This window comes from Agelaius phoeniceus, chromosome 9 (assembly GCF_051311805.1).
Source record: "Agelaius phoeniceus isolate bAgePho1 chromosome 9, bAgePho1.hap1, whole genome shotgun sequence".
NCBI classification, from domain to species: Eukaryota; Metazoa; Chordata; class Aves; order Passeriformes; family Icteridae; genus Agelaius; species Agelaius phoeniceus.
The window spans coordinates 28,778,216-28,797,922 of NC_135273.1; the positions used below are offsets into that span (position 1 = coordinate 28,778,216).

Genomic DNA, 19,707 nt, shown 5'->3' on the forward strand with positions numbered 1-19,707 from the left:
TTATTATTTATGGATGCTTAGCTGGCCTTTTAGAAACGTGCCTGGTTTCTGTCTGCAGAGGAGCTGGGGCCCTTTCAGACTGGAAGTTTGCAGGGATGCCTGGCTGGAGCATCCCCAGGGCTGAAGCTGCAGCAGCTCCAGGGAGGCACAGCTGGCCAGAGCACCATGGAGGAGCCTCCTGGGGAGCCTGACAAGGCTGGGCTTGGCCTGATGGCTCAGCACAAAGCAATGTTTTGGAGAGCTGCCTATCGTGTACATGGCTGCTGGCTTGTTAAACCACCTCAGAATTAATAATGAAAAGGAGGCTTTCATCTAGTGCAAAAATGCCAAAACTTACACTCAAATAAGATGCTGTCTTCTGTACCCAAACTATTTAAATGATGAAAAGTATGTAAGAGTGAATTGCCAAAAATCTCTAGGCACCCAAATCAACTGTCTTAAATTCATAATTAAAAAAAAAATTAAAAAATCAATAGAAGTTAAAACTAAGTACCTAAAAAACTCAGTCCCTGAGTTACCAGGGATGTTTAGGCTGTAGATTTCAAGGTCAGTCCAGCCTCAGCAAGCAGGAGCTTTGCACTGCTCCTGCATGCTGCTCACAGCAAGGGTGAATAACCCTGGGCAGGAGCCTGTGCCCCAGGGCAGGAGCCAGCCCCTTCCAGCTTGGTGTGTGCACCAACTGCAGCCTCCAGCAGACCACACCTGCAGCAGACCAGCCTTTGTGCACATTGCTCCCAGAGAAGGGCAATCACTGTCAGCAGCTGATTAATGAATTATTTCCTTGTTTAATTTTCTGATCAGTAACTTACCGTGTAAAACAATAACAATTCCAAACAGTATTTCATGCACTTTCTAGCTAAAAACATTAGTAGCTGATGCTTACCTAAATTAATGTTGCACTAATAATGGAAACTACGGTATGACCTCTAAAACACAATGCTAAAGGCTAATGAGCATTTCTACTTGGATACATGGAAGGGATGAGGATGTGGTTGGATGCACTACAAACATCTACACACACTCTGTGGGAAAAAAAGTTTAAAAAACAAAATAAAATGAGGATTCACAGAAAGCACCGAGTTATCACCTTGAATCATACTGGGGGAGTGGAGAGGAATAGCTGCAAAATAATTTAGAAAGCAAATGGGAAAATTAATGTAAGATAATTAGAGGCAAGCAACAGAAAATATCAATAATAAGTGCAAAGAAAAAATAACAATCAGAAAAATAACAAAAGCAACATGTTTGAAGGCCAGCTTTAGAAATTATTTGGCTTTTGCTTCACATATTGTGACATATGTCATATAAAATACGCTACACATGGGAAAAAAATCTGAAAGGGAGGGTTCATTTAATTAGTCAGTACAACTCTCTAAGTTCTCTGGAAAATGCAGAAGCACAAGGAGAAAAGCATTTGCTGTTTACTCAGTCAGCAGAAAATTTATTGCAACAGAACTTCTTCATTAAATTCCAAAAACATGCTCCTGTGTGCCATGGAAAACCAGTTCTTGCACTCTCCTAAAGCAGTTTGTTTTCCAGAGCATAATGTGCAAACATATGTGTGGCAGGATGCTTGAAAGGAGTATCAGTCCATGCCATCCATTGCACTGCTGTCAAAAATGAGTTCTGTGTGTACAGCAGGCTGGAGTAAACCATACACAGTTAATTTAATTTAAACTACATATAGTTAATATAAGTTTAAATACAGTAAGCTATAAAGAATCTAATTTATTACACTTTGCAAGACTGTATTTCTGAGTTTTTCAATATTGGATGTGGCAGTGTGGCACACTCCTTTCTTTCTTTCAGCTAAGGAAATGAAGGAGTTAAAGGCAGCACGAAGAGACAACACCCACATTTGACTTTGGGAAAGCTGCAGGAGTAAGCTCACATCTGACAGCTGAAGGTCATTTTGGTGAGGGTCTCTACCCTTCCAGAGGCCTCAAGATTCATGATGCATTTCAATGGACCGCTTACAATGGACCCTGTTCAAAACATATGCTGGCAAAACAACTTATCTGAACTCAAGAAGGAAAACATAAAACATTCTCTTGGCTTGAAAAAAGGAAAAACCAGAAGAGTTGAAATCAGTGCCAACAATTTCTCCTCCTTTCACTGATACATTGCTGGATCTCCACATCCTGCTCCCAGCACTCCCCTTCTGCCTGGGTGAGGAAATGAGAGCAAACATTGATGCTTTCTCCTGACAGGGGCCAAATGGGGAAAGAGTGACCTGAGGCAGCAGTGCTGCTCCTGGCATGGCACAAGGGGAGCCCTGGGATGATGGAGATGGCCAAGAGCAGTGGGGTCAGAGCCTGGCCACAGGGCCACCACAGCCTCTGCCCCCAGCCACAGACAGAACTGGGGACAAGGACAGGGATGAAGACCCCAACCAAGCAGAAAAGGATTGGCTGTTTAGGAAAAGACTGGCAGAAGAGATGTGAAAAGTCATAGTCTTCTGCATATCAGATGTGTGTACTGGAAGATTAGAAGGGAACATCTGTTGATTGCCTCTAGGTGAAGATAACCAGGAAAATCAGACAGGATATTATAATATGGGGCCACAACTGAAAAGCAAATAAGCAACAAGTGAGATTTGGGGCTTTTTTCCTTGACAAAGGAACTGAATCCTCAGAGCATCATTTCTGATAGATTTTCTATGTCAACTAAGAAATGTAATGGGCCAGAAAAGCCTTAAATGTTAGGAGAATATTTTGGTTTGTGCCCATTTGGAGAGCTATACGTGTTTGGAGGATGCCTGTCCTCTCCCTGCCACAGTTTGCTCCCCTGTGGGCAGCAGCTTTACCATCTCTGCATTTGAGAGGGGCCATGTACCAAGGGAGCAGATCTTATGTGAAAGCCCCCATGTCCACAGAACATGTTAGGAGGGCTGGAACCACTGGTGAACGTGCTGAGGACCTAAGGGCAGGCAAGTATTGTCCCAGAGACTGGCAGGATGAAAACATCAGACCTATCTTCTAGCAGGATGAAAAGAAACCAGAAAATTTTAGATCAATCAGTCTAACCCAAATTACCAGGAAATATTCAGGAATAAATTATTTAATAATCACTGTCTAAGGGCCTAAAGGATCAAGGTAATTAATCAAGATATTACACCTTTCCTACCACCGGTCTCAAAATAAAAACAAACCAAAAATCTAAGTGGCAAGAGCAATTAATGCCAAATGAATTTGAATTCCTTCTTTGATGTGTGGAAGTACTGCCTTGGTACCTCAGCAGGTACAGAACAGATAAGGTAAGTGCAGGATCACCTGAGAAGTTACCTCAAAAGAGATACCATCAGTGCTTTCCTGTTACACTGAAAGGGAACTTCAAGGGCATATTTCACTCTGCTGTCCTGGCACAGGTACCTGGCTAAACGTCTTCACAATTTCAGCACAGAAAAAAGGTCTGAAAAGTCTTTGGAAAATAGGATCAGAATTAAAAGCTCTCTTGCTAAAAAATGGGAAAAGGGGCTGGAACCAGCAAACTGAAATACCATAGAGACAAATGAAAACAGGGGGGAGAAACCAGACAAACACAACACCAGTATAAATTCACCAAACTTCAGGATTTCAAGAGAGAGCCAAGAAATTCTAGCAGATCACAAACATTCACCAACAGAAATTGAAATTATCAAAGGGCTAACTCTCATTGTGGGACTGCTGTGGGTCTGTGCTATGTGTCAGACCAAGGAGGTGGCACTCCTGGCTTACAAACAGGCTCTCATCAGAGAGGGGAGAGCTGGGGCAGAGCAGCAGGAATATGCTGGCATGGGGAAAGCACCACCGAGGAGGGTATGGGATGTTTTAGTCTAAAAGACAGGATTACATGTCTTCAGACATAGAAAACAATCATTAAGAGACCAGTAAGATCTTGTTCTCCATGCCCACTATGGACATGACAATGGATATCCACCATGGGTAAGAAATAGGCTTAGTCTGCAGCAATGAAATGTTAAGCTGAGCATTAGGGGAAGAAATAGTAAAACAAAAGATAGTGGCCTCCTGAAGCTGGGGAGGACAAGTATTAGGACAATAAATATCTTTCAGGAATAGCTTTCAGGCTACATTTATTAGGACATTAAACATCTTTCAGAAATTATTAGGACATTAAACATCTTTCAGAAATAGCTTGGCTACATTTTATCCTACAGTAAAGGAAAGGGTTGGGCTACCAGTTCTCTGAGGTGCTTTGCCAAAGCAGCATTCCATGATAACCAACAGTCTTCAGCTTCTCATACTGCAATTCTTGACATTTTAAAGCTAGCACTGACCATGGGCAGTGTTTTATCAGCTTGGGACCTAAAAATCCACCATTGCAGAGTCTGTTCAGCAGATGCAGGTGCAGATGTGCATTGTGGGACTGTAGCTTTAGATTTGTGGGGCTTGTTGTATTGGAAATGAAATATTTTGGTATGTGCCACACTCATTTTTATGACAAGAATGTAATTAGGCACAAAATGGGGAAGTAAATTAAAACGGATATGAGATTTTATGCCCTGATCTCAAAAACTAAACAACAAATATTTACACTAGACAATCTAATAATATGCAAAGATTGCTTACACATTCATTTGCAAATTTTTACAATATGCATTCAGACATCACTACCACTGCATTTAAATCAAGTCTGTGTGGCACTGTCAAGAAGCACCTAAATTACAGTGATGACTCATAAGTAAACAAATAGCACCACTAAAATCAAACTACAGCTATTGGAGACTAGGCAGGAGCTTGAAGTATAAATAAAATAAGACCCCAAATTAAAGCCCCCCATTTTTTTCCTCTATGAAAGAGCAGAAAACATAACATACTATCTCTGAATTTATAGTCCAAATAATTTAACACAAAGCAAACAAAATCATTTATGACACTGAAAGCAAAGCATAAGCAACAGAAAAAGCAAAACAGGGCTCTTAAAGAGAAGCCTGCATGATTACAATGTTTAGGCATTTGGAAAATTAAGTTCAGAAGCAAGGGTTTGGTTTGATATTCAAGAATTTAAACTGACTCCTGTTATTAAGCACCCTCCTTGAAGTCAGTGTGAATTTTGCCACTGGCTTCAAGTGGAGCAGGAACAGACATGTTATCAGCCATTACAGCAGGCTCTATTCTGCAGCTAACAATACAGTTCCACATCTACAGATAAAGGAAAACTGCTAAGTGACCTACCCGGAGTGGATGGGACTGGAAACAAGGTTAACATTGTCCAAGGTGTCTGCAGCCCAGCTATAGTGCCTGAGAGAATCAGAATCAAACTCCCTTTGAAACGTCAGGTGCTTCAAAACAAAACAGATACATTGAAAATTAAAATTAACATTAGAAACACTTGCCTTAAATACAAGCTTGTTAATATAATTTTGTGAAATTTAGATCTGGTCCTTTCCATTTAACAGTGCTGATACCTCTAGGGTTAAATTACTGGAAATCCTGTAACAGAAACATGAAATACACACACAAACTCTTGTCTCTCTAAACATTCTTTTTGCCCACTTTTTGCACTTCCTTCAGTTTCAAGAATGTCTCTCCCCAAGCTTTACTTACTTTAATGTGCCAGGTTAAAAAGATTGAAAAAAAAAAGGAATTACCATTTGTACTGCAGTCATACACCATATAGACAGGCAGTGTAACACCACCCCTCAGAGGGTGCCATTGGATAGATCCTTATTCAAGCAGAACCTGGGAATAACTTCCCTGGGAGTTTCAGCGAGGCTGCGAAGGCAGGAGCAGGCTGGTTTTACACAACCAACATGGGCACTGTTTCGTGGAGTGCCACTGCCCCTACTCATGTGGACAGAAATAGCTTTAACCCTGTGAGGCTATAATTAACTCTCTGAGGTGTGACTTGTTCCTCCTGCTGCCCACGCACATGGACATTCACACATCCTGTGCCCCACAACATCCCTCACACTGCAAATCCTCCTACTGGGCAGCAAAGCTATTCCAGCAAAATACTTGCTTTCCTTTGTTTCTCTTGTCTTAGGAAATTGAACCAATTAAACTTCAAATACTGTTTCCCCCTATTTCCAGGGGGATATGAAAGCGTCTCCCCAGTTTAAGAAGCACCATCATAAATTACATCAATACAAGTAAGTGAAGAAGCAACACACAATCTTCCCCCAAGATGGTGTTAAAAATGTCAGTGTTTCCTGTAAGTAGGTTGTTTGCTGCTTAGAGGCAAATGCAGCTAGAGAGAGCCTGTTTGGACTGAAACCTCACAGGCTGTTTTCAAATCAGTTTCAATGGGTTCAAGTCAAACCAGAGTCAAGCACACGCTTCTAAAATCTTATTATTCCCACCTGGGTTTTTTTATATGTTGACACATGCTGGTAGTGGAAATTAATTATTTTGAATAGAAATATCAGCATTAGAAGTAAATCTGGTAAATTCAGTCATAAACACACAAAAGTACTTCTCTTGAGAAGCTTCCACAAGATAAGCAGGCAGATAGCTGCTGTGCTGCTGGCCAGAACGTGCAACACTCCCATCACTCTGGGGTTTCCTAAAATCTGCATTCTTTAGGCATTTCTTTCATTAGAAATGATGTTTCCTTCCAAGGTTTCCTTCCAAAAACTATTGACACTGTAATTTACTGCTCTTTGACAGAAACCCCTGCAGAGTGCAGCTTTGCTCTGTCACTCCTGGCTCGGTGCCTCCTCCCTTCCTTAGCTCAAGGCTTCTATGAAGGATCTTTTGTTCAACTCTGTGCTCTAACAGATGTACTTGAGGCCTGACAGTTCAAGCACAGACAACAACAATAGAGGGCAAACTTGCATATGCTAAACAGCAAAATACACCATCAGACATAAAAGGTAAAATGAATGCTGTCAAAACAATGACAATTAAGCATCCAAAGTGGACTTAATTGGCACCATTTGAAATATGTGTTGTAATTTAGTTTAATGAGGACAGTTTTCTTAGTCTTTCCAATAAGATGCTAGGGATTCTCCAACATTTCCTGGAGAGCCTGTGGTTCAGGCAGGAAAGCCAACACTGTGGGTTTCTGCTATTCCAAGTGATTTGTAAGAGCTCATACTGAGCACATTATTACTTTTGATACCAAACAGTGTAAGATTCAGACAGGTTGTCACAGGCACTGTAAAAATTCAGATAAACAAAAATAAATGTATTGTTTTGCTCAGTGATAAACATTATCATCAAAAATAGGTCAAAGGAAAGAAACACAAGAAATGGGCCAAAAGTAACAACACAATTTGGTGTTGGTCCCTGAAAGGCCTGCTAAGCTGTACAGCATCACTGCACTGGAGTACAGGACACACATCAACAAATAAATGTGGGGTCAGGTGTCCTGTAACAGATGAAAAATACTCATGTTCCCTTAGCAGTGGGATATGGAAAACTAAACACAGAGCCATATAATTCCAAGGAAATACCATCACTCCAAAATAATCTGTGCTAGACAGAGGTGCTCTGGCACCTGGATGTGCTCTAGGTTTGCCTACACACCTGGGTGGGGTTCCTCAGTCCAGCTCCATGTCCTCAGACATGGTCTGTACACCAGCTGACTGGGTTTTTTTAAAGCATTCCTTTCTGACCAAGTGCAATCAAACAGATCTTTTGGGCATATGTAGAGCAAGCAAAAGCCCAAAGTCTGCAGCTAATAATTTTGGTGGAGAAAGGGAGTAGGAAAAGCTGATAGCTGGACCCACTCATCTTACACAGAGCACACATCTGTGAATCTCATTTTTTCAGCCTGTTGAGGTGCTGGATTTTCCATGCAGGCAAAAAAAAAAAAAAAAAATCTTCCTGTGTAAGCTGCAATATAAGCAGTCCAGAAGATAGTACATTGTCAGTGACATTAAATCACAGGATCCATTCTGGGTTTGGTCAGATCCCAGTGTTCCCTCCCTGGACTGAGGTAGATTAAAAATGCATTGCTAAAGGGTGTGGCAGCCTTGGATCCAAATGTGTGTATAAAAATACTGAGGGTTCTGCTGGCAAGGATCCTGCTGGTTGCATAACTGAATATCCAGGCTGTGTAATATCAAAGTTCAGCAAACAGAAAAATTTATGCTTCCTCCCAGATGAATTTATCCAGACTGAAGTGATTCAGCAAGCTGCTATTTAATGGACAGCCCGAGTCATCCTGCCTTTGGCTGATTAAATTCAGAGGTTGATGTAAATTATTCCATGGAGAAGTCATTTGGATTTAGTCTGAGTTGCTGCATCCAAGGTAACATGCCAGAACACAGAAATTTTAACTTTGCTCCAGCCAGGTGATGAGGTACAGTGTGGCCTGGATTCAGAGTTCCCTGGGAACAGGGTCAGCAATAAACCACCAAATGCAAACAATGGAGAATATCATGACTTCTAAAGAATTATTAGAAACTCTTCTCTAACACTCCATGTGTTATGCAGTGAGGTTCAGTAAGAATGGTTTCAAATCTTCTTCATTTGACTCTTCCCAGTCTCCCAGGTCAACCAGGGATCCTGGGGAAAGGTGATGGGATCTGCTATCTTAACCAGACCAAGAGGCTGGCAAATGTTCCTTGCTCTTTTACATACTGATGTTTGGGATAAAATTAATTCCCAATAATTGACTTTGCTGCTGCCATGAACTCCAGACAGGTCTGAGCTGTACAAAAGGAGAGGAAATGGCATACACACACAGGCAATGGATCACTCTGTTTCAGAGCAGTGTGATTCCCAAAATAGCCTTAACTCCTCCCAGTTCCCAGACAGACTTTCAGAATATTGATTTCAAACCACAAAGATCTTTGTTCCTGTGAATCCCATTGGTGGAACACAAATTGGTGCTTTTTTTCCCCCCCGCTTTCTACTGCCACAGCAGAAGTTATCTAGGAATCCATCAATGTGCAGAGGGATGAGAAAGAGGGGCAGGGATATTCTCCATCTCCCAAATGCACTTCTCCTGTTTCAGCCAAAAGCTAGGGCTGGGCTGGGCAGAAAGCCACAGGAATTCCAGAGGATGGATATATTTCTGTCAGGACATGGAGGTTTGGAGAAATCATGGCAGAAAGTTTTAGCTGGGCTCCCTTTCTCATGAACATAGTTTGTTGCTGTCATGTTTGTTTTGCACAGAATCATGGCTTTACCAGCCTCTCAAGACAGGACTGATATTTTTTTCCCGTACCACATTCTTTGAGAGCTGTTAAGCACAGAGCTGGTTTTAAGCCTTGTTATGTGCACCCTAGCTGCTCAAACCATGCCATCTACTTTAATGGGAATCACAAACATAGCCAGCATCATAAAATGATGCAATATATTCTCAGACTGAAGAGTCTTTTCCTCTCCTCTGAAATTTACATCATATCAAGAATGCTTAATGAAGTCTTAGTATTAGAAGGCGTCAAAGCAGCTTTAGGTGCTCAGCCCTGACATAGAATTTCCAGTGCCAGTAGTTGCAGATTTTGCTTTATGACTTCAAACCAAACAAAACCAAAAAATCACTGCTATGCAAACTTTGGAAACTCTCCTTAGATGGCTGTTGCAAATTAAGGTTATTGGAGGTTTACAGCATTTCACTTAAAAGTAACAATCTAATAATAAACATTCTGTTGCTAAAGAGAATCCAATTTCTGCCATTCTCATAATACTACCAGAACTGTGTATAAAAGTTCTAGTAAAACTGGATGGCTTATCCCACAATAGAATTTACAGACTAATACAATCAAGGTTTAAAATGTACTAGTCCAGTTTTGTGAACTCTTTTCCCCATGAAAATATCCTCTGAGATCAATAACCCCCCCAGTGCATGAATGCTCTGTGAAAACAGCAGCAGAAAAGCTCTGTTTCATTACAATCCACCTTATGCTCTTCCAGGGCATAAAAAATAGTTCCACTCCACTCCAGTCCTTTCCAAGTAAGGATTTTAATGTGAATTTTTATCCAGCTTCCTAGCAGGTCTTTGACTTCTGTGTACCAAGAAATTTTTGAGTAATTCAGTTAGATTTGGAAATCTGAAGCAAGTCCACCAAGGAAAATTCTGGGGAACTCACAAACAAAGCATACTGTACTCAATCATCCCCAGCTTTTGGGAAGACTTTCCCACGCTATCATCAGGTCAAAAGATGCTGCTTTTGTTGCATTAGTCATTGCACAAGTGTTTGGAAGATATATAAACTGAAGAGTCTATACTAGCTTAATCTTTACAAGGCCAAATTCTTCCCAGGAGTGAAAAAACAAGGACAGCAGTTGGAGTCCCCTCCATGTGGACAGAGCAGGCAAAGTAATTCCCAGTCTGTGCAGTACAAAGGTTGCTCAGTGTAAAACTCATTGCTCCCAGCTTATCAAAGCACTCTGAAGATACACAGGAGCCTCACAGGAGCACCCACTGACCTCAGCCAATAACACTCAGAGACATAATTGGTCCCTTAAAGACTCTTTTGGTTTGGGACCCCATCACCTGCCCCTTGCAGGATCAAACCCAGAGAATGGCAACCCCACCATCTCTTGTTCACAGCTCCTTTCCTGCCCCTCTTCAGCAGCCAAGAGAGCAGCCAGAGCCTCTGGAAGGGCAGCTGAGGCCCCCACGCTGCAATGCCCTGCACAAATGAAGCACAGCTGCCCTGTGGCAGGGACACAGCACATACCTGGTCCTTGGCTGGCACCAGCAGCTCCTCAATCATCATGCTGTCCCGGGCATAGGAGCTCCTGTTGAGCGTGTAGGACCTATCCGAACTGAAGGAGCGGAGGCTGTTGTATTTACCATTTATCAGAGAAAGTGCAGGTGACAATGAGGTGAACAGAAAATAAAAACAAAAAAATTAATACATGCAACTTCCAGGGATAGCATCAAATGGCAAAATATACATCATCTGTGAAATAAATACAAGGAGGAAAATGGAATAAGAAGTATTTGACTATAGTTAAATATTCCCTTCCCTACAATATGCATAAGCAAAATCTCAGCAGATGCTTACTGCTTTGGCAGTAATGTTGTGGCTTTAGAATAAATCTAGAGAGGCGTATTCAAGTATTTAGATGAACTTGGATAAATATCTCCGTGCCCTAATCCTGAAGGCGACCCACGAGGGCAGGTCCCAGGGGAGCTGTGGGTAGGTCACAGTGCCTGCCCACAGAGCTCAGGTTGCTGAGGCAGGTTTAACTGGGAGCAAGGTTTATGTCATGCCATTCTCTTAGTGGCTGAACCACTTCTGACATTGTTACAAACACCGTAGTTATCCCTATAGTTAGAAAGGAAAGGGTAATAAGTTTGAAATGAAAGGAGAAATAAATTTGCTTAATGACAACTAAGTACAGATTCCGATGTTTGGGAATTATTTTGTGCACGTTAAACTATTCAGAAATAACTATGATCACTCTTAACGTGTTGCAATTAACCCAACGTAGGAGTGTTTTACATTTAGCCCTGGAAGGTACATTATGGTATGTGCTAAAAACATGCTGCAGGCCTAGACATGCTTGCTACGTGACAAAAAATAAAGTAGTAAAAAACGTGAATTAATACGAAGCAACATCCACCAACATATTACACTTTTGAACTAGCAACACTTTTCACACTCAGAACTCTACAATGTGTTTCATGCATTTAGTAGTTGCTAATTGAATTTCTCTAATCCCTTAGCACACGTTTTCTTCTTGTGCTGGAAGCAGAACTGGGATCTTAATTACACACTGTAGGCATATGTTAAGCAGACTTTTACATGATAAAGGGCATAAAGAATTTAAGTTATATTTGTTATAACAGAGGGATATTCTCTAGGGCTGAACCCCCTGCCCAAATAAAAGCATGTCACTTTCCAATGCTAAATAAAATGAAGATGAGCAATGGCAGCAGCAGAAAGATGAGAGAGATGTAACACGATGCCATGCCTTCTTACCTGACTTTTGGACTAAAGCAATTTACATTGGAAAAGAAACAGGAGAAATAGAAAGCAAAGAATCAGACAAGAAAAGCAAGATGTTATGGCTGGATGGCTTATATATTTAATGTGTTCATTTCTTAATGTTACACTCAGAATCAGCAGTAAGATACATCCACAGAATACTTTTTTTTTGCTAAATTAAATACTTCACAGAAAAAAAATCACTGTATTTGTCTCCTCTGAGCATAACATGGGCAACGCAAAAAATGAGCTAGGCAGCAACAAATAGTAATGGCACTGCTAAAACCAGAAGCATGGGAATATCAGATTCCTCTCAAAGAAAAGATAACGTGGGGCTGAACCTCACATCTCCCTAACAGATGGTGACTGTGCAATCTGCTCTCCCACCTGCACACTCTGTGCAAGAAGAGAGCTGTGAGGGGTGAAAGGTGTCAGGTAAATCACTGTGGGGCTCTGCACACAGAGATGTTCCCTCTGCATCCCCAGTGCCCTGAGCACAGTGGCAGGGCTGTGAGATCTCCCTGCTCACACCGGACTGGAAAGCAGAGCAGCACGTCAGCTTTGTTAATTCAGTTTACTGTGACACGAGATTCTCCCTTCAGATCTAATTTGCTGATTTTCTGGCTAATGGACTACTTAAAGCATCTTGGCATTTCTCATGAATGTATTATCTCATAAATACTTATTAACTTCCCTAAAAATTGTAAATCAAGCACAACATGGCTGGGGACTACTAAAGAGCAAATTTCCACTGCATGCCTGCATTTCTAATGTGGCCATAAGAAACAAGACTGAAGGGTAGACATCTAAGCTTTACCTTATGGGAGTTGCCATTTGCTGTTAGACAATGAACTCACTTTTTAAAACAGATCTTTAAACTACAGCATAGGAAAAAGCCCTCAGGGCTCCAGCTTATGAGGTTTAATTATTAGCTTCAGTACAATTCAACTGTCAGTAACTACACTGCAAATCCACAACTATGGAAGCAATCTCTGCTCACACAGTTTTAACTGTTTTGAGCAACACACACACTGAAGGCTTTAGCAACATTCAAAAATAAAATCTAAAATGTTGATCTGGAAATATGTGCATTGAAATTAACATGAGTAAGACAAAATATTATGTTACCATGTTTTATCAGGTTTACAGGAACTTTGGCCTGTTTTTAGTAACATGTAATCCATTCCCTGTCAAAATAAATCCTCCAACAAATTAAGGGGAAAATTGCCTTTTTTTTTTCTTTTTTTTAGGAGGGAGGAGCATTTTTTTTTAATGTTGTCTTTCTCAGTTGGATTATTCACTACCACCTTTAAAGAAATAAAAGCACCAAATAGCAAAATGATCTGTCATTCAGTTTTTCTGGCATTTACATTCTTCAGCAAAACACACCCATTAAGGAGCCCTCTACTGTGAGCATCAGTCTGACCAGTAGTAGCCAAAAGAAACCAGGCTTTGCTGACTGCTCAGGATCAGTTTCTAGAGCAGCTGCAGACTGCTAGCAAAGAGGTACCTTGGAGATGTTCAGAGCACGAACAGAGACCAGAAAAAGTGAATTGCTAAGTTTTGTGTATCATTGCCATAAGAAGCCAACATGAATACAGAATATGAAATAAAACTGCAATGAACATATGCTTCAAAGGATGTACACCCCCTCTAGTTCACTTCAAAACAGACTCCAGAGCTGTGTGGAAGAGCACACTTGGTTTGTAAGGACTCTTTCCTGTGGTGACACACGAACGGCAGAAGCAGCAAATACAGTACCTGGCGGAGCGCGCTCCCAGGCTGAAGCCCATGTATCCTTCAGCAGGCAGGGAATCATCTCCCAGCTCTTTCAGATCCTGGGGTCCGAGGTACTTGTCTGTGTCGCCTGTCATTGCATCCTCACCTGCCGGGACAAAAGCCAGGCTGGAATCAGAGCTACACGTAGGGCAGATGTTTGTGCGCTTACTAAGTCATAACGCCCTTCCCTGCTCGCCAATAAGGAATCAATCCAGTCACCCCCACTTTCCCTAAGGCTCTTTCCAAGTTGGATGTTAATTATCCACCCTCTGAGTCTGCCTGAGAAAATAATTTTATTGGGGGACAAACGAAAGAAGCAAAATTCCACCTTGACGTAAACCCAATAAAGTTATACGAGGGATGACTTTTGCCCAATCGTCTCAGCAAGCTAAAGAGTTCCTCTGTACTTTGCATCGTTGCGCTCACTTTTGCTTTCCTTATGGAAAAAAGAAAAAAGCCCAAGCCGACAAAGTTGGATCATTCCGTGCGAGGGGGGAAAAAAACCCCAACAAAACAACAAACCAATCGACAAAACCAAACCAACCCCCGGCTGTGAGACACAGCTTGTTAGCCACCAGTCCCGAAAAGTGCAGCAAGCTTGAATGGAGGCTGAGCAGGGGAGGAAGAGGCCCGCCTTCCACCTTGGCTATTTCTCAATACCTTTTGGAAGTTGGAATGTAAGACGGGACTTTTAAAATTAATTTATATTTTTTAAAATGAAGCGCTCCGCGCTGCCAGGCTGGTTTGCGAAGGTGAGCGCTGCCCGACCCCGCTCTGCCCCGTCCCCATCCCCGCGGCGGGGACAAAGCCGGGCCCGCCGGGACCCCGGGCACGGCCGGGACACGTGGGACACGGCCATCCGCACGGAAAGAGATCCTGAGCTGGTTTATCCAAAACAACCCCCAAGAGGAAGGAAAGCTCGATGTAGGGAGAGGCGGGCAGGCGCCACAAAGGGTTAACGGAGCAGCTGCCCGGCGGGGAGCATTTGCATGCCATTACATCATGCAAACCTACATTCCTGCATTGACAGAGCACGTCCAAAATATGCCTTTTGCGGTGCTCGGGTCCCCCCCGCCCCGTTCCCACAACAGCACGGAGCAGAGAGCTCCCGCAAACTCACGGCTTGCCGATATTCACTCTGCCCCTTTGTTGTGAACGCGTTCTAGGTGTGTTACGTTCAAATTGCACAACGGAGAAGTTTAACAAACAGCGCGATCCCGAAGGTGAGTGACTCCCGAGCCCAGACTCACGTTTCCCGCTTTCATTCAAGGAGTTTAGACTAGTTTCCATTCACTAAACTCAGGAAACCACAGGCGAGCTCCGGTTTTAAACTAACAATCAAGTCTAAAAATACCCCTTCAGCTACTGCTTCGCAAACGGCAAACAAACAGACCAACTTTCTCCTCCAGCCCAGCGACAACCAGCATTTTAAGCAGCAGTTAAAAAGCTAAAATGTCCACAATACACCGTAAAGCATTCAAAAACCCGAAACAGAAACATGATACATCAAGCGAAACTTTAAAAAGTCTTACTGTTTTGGAAAGCCATTTTCACCAGCCTGGTCTATAAGATTTTTTTCCCCTGGTGTTTCCAAGAATTCCTATTAGTCCTATTAGTCCTTAAGCAGTGATTTAGACTTAATCTCCAAACCAGCACAAGCAAACTAATCCCTGTGGGTCATATTCGCTTTCCACACAACAACTGAGATCTTCTTAACATCTTGATCTCTTCGTATGTATTTTAGGACATGTGCATCTTTGTCCTCTCAACTCAGATTAAAGTTCTTTGCAAATATGAAACAAAACGAAAAGTACTAAGTTTAAAAAAAAAAAAATCCCTTTTTAATCACTCTGCAGACATCCCTTTAAAGCTTCTGCTGATTGGATTACAGCCTCCCTTGGCAAGCCTCTTGAATGGTGACATAAATGCAGGCACTCCAGTTATTTGTATGTAAATAGGGGTGCTGCGAGGGTGTAGTTTTTCTGTAACCTGATGCCGGGGCTGCGCGGGGAGCGCGGGGCTGCGGGGAAGGCGCTGCCTCTGCCCGCCCTCCCTCCCGGCCGGGGCTGGTGGGGGGAGCCCGGCCTGGGCGCACCTCGGGGCTGAGGGAGGGAGCTCGGCCTGGGCGCACCCCGGGGCTGAGGGAGGGAGCCCGGCCTGGGCGCACCCCGGGGCCGGGGGAGGGAGCCCGGCCTGGGCGCACCCCGGGGCCGGGGGAAGGAGCCCGGCCTGGGCGCACCCCGGGGCCGGGGGAAGGAGCCCGGCCTGGGCGCACCCCGGGGCCGGGGGAGCCTGGGGGACCCCGGGGCTGTGGGGGGGGGAGCCCGGCCTGGGCGCACCCCGGGGCCGGGGGAGGGAGCCCGGCCTGGGCGCACCCCGGGGCCGGGGGAAGGAGCCCGGCCTGGGCGCACCCCGGGGCCGGGGGAAGGAGCCCGGCCTGGGCGCACCCCGGGGCCGGGGGAGGGAGCCCGGCCTGGGCGCACCCCGGGGCTGAGGGAGCCTGGGGGACCCCACCCTCAGCACAGCCCGGGGGGCTGGGGGAGCCCAGCCTCGGCACATCCCCCGCCCTCGGTGTGAGGGGCTGCTGGACAGAGAGGAAACAGGACCGAAGCCTGGGAGGCGAAGAAGCGAGAGGTCCGGGTGACTTTCAGCAACTACCAACAGAGCCACTAAATTTGGAAACTTCTGCCCTTGCAATACCTGAAGAAAAGCGCTATGCCACCGTAAGGAGCAGAGGAGGCGTTTTCTTTAAGGGCATCGTTTGTCAAAGACAATGAGAACGAACCCCCCATTCAGTCGAGCTGTAAAATACATCAGATGTTATCCTGCTCTGCAGCTAATCCAGCCGGGGCAGGATTACTCTGATGAAATGCTCTCATCAAAGGAAAAACTGCATCTAGGAGTGGTAATTTCAAAGAATTCCACACATTGTTTTGTGATCGTGGGAGGCTGGGGCAGAATGGGTGGTGCACGTTTCAGCAATCCCATTCTGTTTAATTAGGTGCTGCAGCCTAATCCTCTACGCTCCAGGTAACACTGAGCACCGTGTTTGCTCTCAGCACACGGAATTCCTGCGGAGAAGGTCCCAGGGAAGAGTGAAGACAAAACTCCGAACACAAACAATAGAGAAATGCCCAACAATGAGGCACCGATGAAAAAACACCAACAGATACCGCACTGCTTTGCTGCCTTTGTCATCCTTCCCTTTCCAACAGGCTACAAGTTGAAGAAAGGTGATGTCCCTGCTAATGGTTAAACACAGCTATCACAAGTAAACAGCTCAAAGTCCAGGGAAAAACAGCAGCAATGGGTCAAAGCAAGGGCCCATCAGCTCTAGTGCACCCTGTCTCAGACAGCAGCCACATTCCACAGCAGAGTATGGGAACATGGACCAACCAGCAGAAGTACTCCAAGACATTTTTCTAGCGGGCACTGACTTGAGCACATGTTTTCTAAACCTGAAAGAGGTTCATATAGTCATGAACGCGTTTATGGTTGGTTTTTTGTTTTTTTTCCTTTTTAAATTCTTCCAGTTACACTTTGAACTAGTGTAGATGTTTTATGCTCCCCACACCAAGGACCCCTGCGAGGAGTCATAAAAGTCAACTACCTCCTGCGGGAGAAGCAGCCCTTTCAAGCTGGATCTGCCTCTTGTGGTTTCACTGATGCCACATCTTTTTAGACTTCTGGAGACCAGCAAGCACTGCCACTCACTTTGCCACCCATTTTATATTCCAGCCTATCCCTCACTCAATTTGTTTGGTTTTATTTTCTGGGATAGAAGGTTCTACTGTTTTTAGTCTTTTCCCCCAATAATATTTTTCTTATTTCTTATCATCTTTCTCATCCCAAGTTTTCCCTGTTTTTCTGGTCCCCCAGCATGGGAACTGCAGCTGGGAACTGCAGGAGCACAGGGAAGGTGTTCTTTTTAGAGGCCAGTGAGAAATACAGGCTCTCTGGCAGCAGGAGAGAAGGCATCATGTGGCTTGGGAAAAGTCCCAGACAAAATTTAATCATAGGCTGGGATCCAGATGAGCATTTGTCATTTGGCTCTGCTAAAGATACCTGAGGATTTTGCCACTCCTTCATCACAGCCTATCCAGAGCTGTCTTGATGGCAGAAGAGGGAGAGCCACAGGGAAAAGGAGGATGTTTCAAGTTGTAGCCAAGGTTTTGGTTTCACAAAGTATGGAGAACAGCCAGTACCAAACCACTGAAACTTTTATGAACCTGTGAAATTTTATGGAGCCAAAGAAATTCTAAAAACTGAGCTTATATAATAAAACAACCCCTCCCAAAATGACCAGTAACAGATTTTTCATGCATGGCGGTGTTCTGACCTGTCTTAAATGCACTCACACTGCTGTATCTTAACATCTACTCAGGGATCAGGCAGTGTGCATTCATGTTCTGTTAGGACATCTGTCTAATCTTCCAGGGATTGATTAGCATGATATTTATTCTTACTGAGGCAGGCATCTCCATTAAATGGGTTTAAAACTGTGTCCTGGTTTACACCCAAAAGTTTGTTATCTCCTGAAGGCCAAATGAAAAAATAAATAAATTCAAAGTTCAAGAATAACTGGTTTTTGATAATGTCTAAACTCTCCACACCTGATTGGGTTTATGGATTGAATTTTCTCTTTTTGCCATTCACTGCTCACAGTCTCTCTCCTCTTGGTATCAGCTCCCATTGCTTGCTGTCCCTTCCCCTCTGGGACAGCAGCAGCAGCTTCAGGGAGGGCTGCAGTGACAGGGCCCATGGCAGGGTTGTGGCAGGCACAGCAGGGCTCCAGCTCCCTGCACCAGCCTAAAGCTCCTGCAGCTGCCCAGAGGGATGCTGAGAGGATGAGCACAGCTGCAGAGGAGGGGATTCCTTCCAGGCCTCCTCCTGCAGACAACTGGAGTGGAGCTTTACCACGGTTGAGTGCTGCTCCCCACCAGCCCCGTGGCATGGGCACAGGGCTGGGACTCCCAGCTGCACGGGGAGCCAGCTCACAGCTGGAGATGGTGAGAGGAAAGTCCTGGTTCTCCCACTCTCAGGTTTACATTTGTAAGATTTGCAGTCTCTTCAAAAATAAAAGCACAGCACACGCTCAGCATGCATTGAATTGCTCTTCTACAAACTCTGCTGTGTATGAAGGTGAGCCCTCATTTATTTTCCCCACAAAATCATGTTCACATCTTTCAAAAAACACTTTTTTTTTTTGCGGTGTAGCAGTTTCCCAACACTTAACCTCACTTGGGCAGACTTGCCAGAACAGTCTAGGAAAAAGAATTAAAAAAAAATCTCTTCTCAACCAGTTTGACTCCAAACCAAACTGTCCTCAGCAGGGAAGAGAAATTACACAATTCCCATGTAAATACTTATTTAGTGGGCACAGCAAGACATAAAACACAAGGAAATGGTTTCCTGACATTTGTCCCTGAGCTCTGAGTCTCTACTTTCCAAGTCTTCAATTTCTCTTATGAGAGAAACCTTGAGGGTTGTGGCTCATTGAGAAGCCATTCAACAAGTCTGTCTCACTGAAGAGTTTTGGCTGATGATATGAACACCAGCCAAGCCAGCGAGAGCTTGGATTTGTTTGCTAAATTTGTGCCTTTCTCCCACTTGGAAATCAGCTCCCTGGCTCAGAGATTTGTCAGAGTGCCTTACCATCTTGAACAGATTTGTTTCGACTGGTGTGAGTGGATGCTCTGTACATAAATACCCCACTAACACTGAGTGATGGGCGTCACCGAGTTGTTTTTACAGATCTGCAAGTCAGGGAAGAGACACAGGCCAGTGGTTATCACCTCAAAGCCTGCAATTCATCACAAGCCTTGCAAAACCCTATTATCTGATTTCTGAGCTCCCTTTCAGCCTGGGTTTGAAAAAGACCCTGTCATCTCAGCATCACAGAATGGCCTGGGTTGTAAGGAACCTTAAAATCATCTTGCTCCAACTCTGCTGCCATGGGCAGGGACACCTTCCACTAGACCAGGTTGCTCAAAACCACATCCAGCCTGGCCTTGAACACTTTCAGGGATGGAACACCCACATCCTCACTGGGAAACCTGTAATAGCTCCTCACCATCCTCAAAGTGAAGAATTTC

The 19,707-nt window shown here is 44.0% G+C and overlaps 1 protein-coding gene across 20 annotated transcripts in view; it reads right to left on the bottom strand.

Moving 5' to 3' along the window:
• ANK3 (ankyrin 3) overlaps positions 1-19,707 on the bottom strand; it is a 287,099-nt gene that overhangs the window by 58,125 nt on the left and 209,267 nt on the right. For 15 of the 20 annotated variants that reach the window (XM_077183367.1, XM_077183364.1, XM_077183368.1 and 12 more), the window contains 3 exons: positions 13,595-13,718; positions 10,577-10,679; positions 5,175-5,281 (listed from right to left, as the gene is read on the bottom strand). In XM_077183367.1, the coding sequence (XP_077039482.1) occupies positions 5,175-5,281; positions 10,577-10,679; positions 13,595-13,718 (334 nt within the window). Of the gene's footprint in view, positions 1-5,174; positions 5,282-10,576; positions 10,680-11,827; positions 11,840-13,594; positions 13,719-19,707 lie in introns of all 20 variants that reach the window. The other 5 variants (XM_077183369.1, XM_077183363.1, XM_077183377.1 and 2 more) reach the window with 2 other exon arrangements.